Genomic DNA, 6,024 nt, shown 5'->3' on the forward strand with positions numbered 1-6,024 from the left:
GATTACAAACGGTGCGTTGTTTAAATGTAGTGAGATAAGGAAATTTGTTATATTTGGGTGTTTGATTGAGTAAGAATCGGTGGCTATATCCTCGTGTGTGCCTTAACTTCATATAACATTCTCAAATCGGTAATTGAATGGCTGACAGCTCAGGGCTATGCATGTTTTAGATTTTATTACTACGTATAAAAACCTATTAGATTCGATGATTGGTTGAGGTAAGAGGTTATCAGCAGTTTGCCATATATCCAACTGTACATTATGCTGATTTCTGTTGTCGACTCTGATATGTGGTTGATGTCTAAAATGTCCACTATATATAATATATGGATAACTTGTCTGTGATATCATAATTCCAGATATCAGCTTTACTTTCATGATTCCTTTGTTTTTATATTATAAAATATAGCTACTAAGCAGCAATCAACAGATTCCAATATAGTTTAAAAGTTGTAGTTGCTCTTCGGAGTATACAAACTCGTTAAAAACACTCTGGCATTATCCTTTCGGAAAGTGAAAGCGATCACAACGCGCTTCTAAACGTAAATAGCTACCACAATGGTAGTTCAAATAGTGTTGATCTATAGTTGTGCGTCAACGCTTATTGTGTTTTGGGGAGATTTTCTATATTTCAAATGCAAAACGACTACACAACCATCACGGTCGATTATAACGACATTGCTTCCATATTTAAACGTAATTTTGACGACACGGAAGCGTGATATCGTTAGATGGCGTGATTTATTAGAATAGTGTAAAAACCTGCTCCTCTGTAAAGTGCATATTTAGCATTTATCAGAGATACCCATTGGTCATCGACGTTCTTTGCGCTCCTATGATTTCTCATTGCAAAGTCGTCATTCATGTAAGCAAATGAGTAATGAATATACCGACATGATGGACATGATAGGAACCTCATGAACGGATAAAACATGGCGAGAGGAGGTCATACCCGAAAACTTGAAATGTGAATTTATTTGAATAGTATGTAAAAAGGCACCAACTCTCCCCTTAGTGTACACTATTGCGAAGAACTGACTAGATTAGTTTTTTTTGATTATGTGAAGGTTTCTAACTTTAAACTTTTTAAAAGTTAAAGACATACTAATAAATGAATGATTTCAAAAACAATAAATCTTACCCAGGTCTGCATAATGATGAAATTAGACTAGTTTTTTTTATAAATATTTTTTAAATCACTCCTTAGTTACTGCTAATTGAAGCACAAGGTAGTTGTCCCATAAACTCATAAACATGAAAATGTATTCACCTATATTTGAAATGAGGAAATACTGGGTTGGAGTATTTTTATTTTAAGGAATTTATTTTCATTATGCTGTATATTTAGTTGGATGGATGGTCACAGGTTAATAATGTATCAATCGGTAACATATTGATTAAAATACGTATAAAGACTGTATATCTACAGTCAGTCAAACGATACAAGACTTGTCATATCATTTGCTAATCAATAATTCCCTTCATTATTTATATAATTATAGCGTGCTGCAAAGTCACTAATTAAAACAGTCCATCTTATGAAAAATAATGTGATTATTTCTGAGAATGAAAGTCGTTACTAAACTGTTTTTAATCATTGGTTTTCTTTTATTATCACAAGGAGGGAAAAAAAATAAAATAAGACTCATTAAAAAAGCATATTGTGTTGTAGATAAAGATGAGAACATTACAGGTATAGAACTAAATACTGCAACAAAAAAAGGCAATAATTGAATGCACGTGTAGCGGTATTGATCGCATTCACAACCACGGCCTAATTCGATAAAATCAATTGCCTCATGGGAATGAAAAAAACAGATTTCCTAATTAATGTAAATGTGTCAGGCGTCCTGACTGGCATATTTATAGAACATGGGAGTCACGTAGTCTGTTGGAATGCAGTGACGTCGACGTTTTACGAGAAGTTAACGATTCAGCTTTGTTTCTATGACAACCGACCTATTGTTTGATAATGAAACACCGTCAGTAATTATACTTGAATACATATTAGGCAGTCCGGCCAGGATATGTTGCGGGTGTGAAACATACATTGCTATTTGCTGCAATTATCAGAGACCTGTTAATTGATTGTAACGTGACATGGTGTCTAACTATCTAATATTTAATGAAATAACAACGCAAAACATTTATCAATACAGAATTTTGATTTTTCAAGTCACGCGTGATCGTGTACGCGTGCGCCTTGTGGAAAACCCGCCACTTAATATCTCGTATAAGTATGCATTACCGCTACATATAATGCGCCAGCGGAGCACCATGATTGGCGGTGCCGCCATAGCTAAATATAGCTATAGTAGTATGTACATTGCTGACTGGTTGACATGATGTATGTATAGTCAAGGAGTATAGTGTTGTACTACAGAGTTTATTACTATTACGAAATATTACTAAAATAAAACTGACGTATAACCGTGCGCGAAACGTGCTGCACGCGTGAAACACTTCAAATTAAGATACCGGCTGCATACGATAGAGACATTATCAGCCCGAACTGAGTTACTAAGCGTCCGCGTTTCACTGAATTGATGAAAGCCCTAGTTCAAGAGATGTTGATTTGTTCGAGTTGAGGATATCGAGCTACGGGCATCGAGTTACGAAAACATCGAGTTACAAAAATGACCACGCCCATATGTTGAAAACCACGCTCACTTTTGCATAACCACGCCCAAATTGTAACTCGATGATCAAATAACAGTTAACAGAACTTCGAGTTACGGGCAACTTGCATTTTTGTTTTTGTCAAACGTCTAGTAACGTTTAGTAATTCGAACTTTAATTAACTGTTCAGTTAACCGAATTCGAGTTACTGGCAACATAGATTGTTTATTTTGTTTTATGTTTCCCGTAACTCGAAGTTAATTAAAATTTGAGTTACTATATTTAAACGTTAACAAAACGAGAAATCTATGTTGCCCGCCGTAACTCGAAGTTCGATTAATTTTTAATTAAAGATCGAGTTACTAGATGTGGACGTTCAACAATAATAAAAATGTATATTGCCCTTAACTCGAAGTTCTGTTATGTTTTCATAACTCGATGTTCGTAACTCGGTGTCCGTAACTCGAACCATTCAACAACAACATGTATTCCACGATAGCCGATAGACTGTTGGTTTAACTCGTATCAAACGACTCATTAATCACACCACGTAACGCATAATGACGTCATGTTTTAGGTACTTTATTATAAAACTCTTAAAAAAGTCCTAAATTTTAAAATAATTGGTTGCAATCGTCACGGCAACGCTCATTCGCCGTGTCGTTCAAAAAAAAGTTCGGCAATTCATGTCGCGCATGCTCGGTTGCATTCCTTGAAGCAAACAATCAGGACTTTAAAGATGCAATATGGACGACAAGACACGAAACAATATTCGTTGAATGAAAAAATCTAAAACCACTAAAACGCATGTTACTGGATTGTTATTTTACATACGTAAACATTAGTATTTATGCATCTAACTGAATTACTTGTTTCTTTGAAAAAAACTCAGATGTATGCTACAGTTCAGAATTCAGCGTACACAACTTGCGTAGTGATGTAATTAATGATGTCATGCTTACGGATTTTCAGCTCCCATGAACGTAATATCCGGAATATTTTATTCAAACATTTTAAAGAGATTTATTTTATTGTATTGAATCGTATACGACATTTAATAAAAACCTGCCGCTGAGGGCATAAGCAAGCTTTATTCAATATCACGTTTCCCGTCAAAAATCGTGACGTTCATTACACGGAGCTGGGACTAGTTTACTGATCAGCCACCGGGACGATGTGTTAAGTAGTTGCGCATGACTGCAATGTGTCGATTTCCTACTATATTTCTTGGCAATGATCCAGAATATCAATGCCGATTCGCTTAAAAGAGTTTTAACCACCGGGAGTGGTACCTAATCATGTCATATATGTGAGGTGGATGGCAGAAGATATTTAATGAGCCAACTCGAGCATGCCAAGATGCCACAGTATGAATGGGGATAACTTCCGGTATATGTTAATATTTATAATATCTTCAGAAATTTCAATACGGTAAATAAAATCATCTCGAAAACAGAACCCATCCAATGTTTGTTAACCTGGTTTTCAGCTGTAGTGGCATCGTTTATATCATCGGTTTACCTTCGGGTTATATCCTTTATTCTAGTTTCATGTGTACCAGGTCATACCCCTACGGCTTGTTATCAGCACCCGTGCTATTTCACCCCGGAACATGAATTATTGACTTATTGTTATTTGTCATTCCCACAGGTGACATATTCATTCTAGTGTACAGCGTCGATAACAGAGCATCTTACGAAGAAGTGTTGCGAATCCGAGAACAAATTCTGCAGACCAAAGGCAGCAAGCGAAGCATAAGTGCAGTTCCCATGGTAATAGCTGGCAACAAATGCGATAAAGAATCACGTAGAGAGGTGAGACTGGAAGATGTGCGAAGGACTCTGGGTAGTGCAAGAAAATGCAGTTTTTATGAGACGTCGGCTAAGAAAAACATTAATATAGATATGCTATTCCAAGCCTTGTTTGAACACGCTAAAATGCCCAACGAGATGAGCCCAGCCTTACATCGAAAAATAAGCGCCACCACAAGTCCAAATTTATCAACCAACAGCCGTGGCGTCACTCTAAGGCGCAAAATAAGCGATGCGTGCGGCGTGATAGCGCCCCACGCACGACGTCCTAGTTTGCGTAGTGATCTAATGGCCGTCAATGCTAAATTAAGGCAAAGTAGAGATATGGAACAAGACGAGGATGATGGAAGAAAAGACAGATGTGCTCTACAATGAGAGTGCGGTGCCGAATGCACATCATAAGCAAAATATGAGTACCTTTATTCAGTTCCACATAATACGATGCAGAATATACATCAGAAGACGGCTTGGTTGTTATTCGTACGCGCATTGCACTGTGATTTAGTAGCACACATGATGAATATCACAATGGTCGGTGTTACGTAATTGTCTATGCAAACACGGCCTGGAATTAGCTCAACATGTGATGTATGCCTATAACAATGTAAAGCACAGTGGCAATATTCGATAATTAATACATTTTGGTAAGATTTCTCAGTCATACGCCGACTGTAGAGGGCACGTCACAATTGCCATCTAGGTCTGGGACACCTGTATGGATTGTAGCCGAGATTATGTACGTAATTATGTGTAAGCATGTAATTATGTATACAGTCGTGTATGTTCAGCAATACAAATTCACGGGTACACAACGATGTTTACATGTAATACTGGTATGAGTTCTACATGATTAGACCTTTCAATCTCAGCCAATTAAACAATTTAATGTACGTTATCAATATATAGCCCCGTCGTGTGATGGCGCATCTGTGTTGCATTGTCATTTAGGCCAAAAACTGATAACAGAATATTTCGCCTGGTGCATATATATTTAATGTTGCGATTACATTGCAGTGCTTAACATTACCGCAGTGGGTTATTCTATTCGACACATACATTTTAAAAAGTCTGTTTATTTTATAGGCTATAAAAATGTGTATGTTTGATTTGTGAACCGGAACCGAATTATGTGTCATTGTTATGTGTTGATTTGTTAATGACATTCGTCTTGGCTTACGTGCATTTCATGCCACACAGTTCCCTATTCTGCTCTGTTACCCAACATTCGAACTTAAACACAATATTTAGGCATGTTTTTATATGTTTTTTTTTACTATGTCGTTGAATATGGAAGAATATTGTTCCAAATAATTGTCTTAATATCATCTCAAATTGTATTGGTGTTTATACTCGTTTTCAACTACCACTTTGCAATAAATATAATGTCAGGAGTGATTGATCTGTGTAATCTTTACATATAGATCAAAATATATTATTTATGTTTTATTTCTCATGAATCGAAGGCTGTGAGTGATTGGATGGTGTTGCCATGGACATATGAGCTACACAATCCATGGAGAAATAACGGTTTGCTCAACAACTCCGACGATCTAACATCACAACGACAGCCATAATGCATTCGATCATTGATACC

General features: G+C 36.5%; 1 protein-coding gene across 1 annotated transcript in view; it reads left to right on the forward strand.

Annotated features, from left to right (window-relative positions):
* Positions 1 to 4,838, forward strand: part of LOC100372222 (dexamethasone-induced Ras-related protein 1-like) — a 44,819-nt gene extending 39,981 nt beyond the window's left edge. Inside the window, exon 2 of the mRNA XM_002735624.4 lies at positions 4,270 to 4,838. Coding sequence (XP_002735670.1) covers positions 4,270 to 4,805 — 536 coding nt within the window. The 3' untranslated portion in view covers positions 4,806 to 4,838. The remainder of the gene's footprint in view (positions 1 to 4,269) is intronic.
* Positions 4,839 to 6,024: the final 1,186 nt, after the last annotated feature.

The sequence above is a fragment of the Saccoglossus kowalevskii genome, chromosome 8 (assembly GCF_978046115.1).
Source record: "Saccoglossus kowalevskii chromosome 8, keSacKowa6.1, whole genome shotgun sequence".
In the NCBI taxonomy this organism is placed as follows: Eukaryota; Metazoa; Hemichordata; class Enteropneusta; family Harrimaniidae; genus Saccoglossus; species Saccoglossus kowalevskii.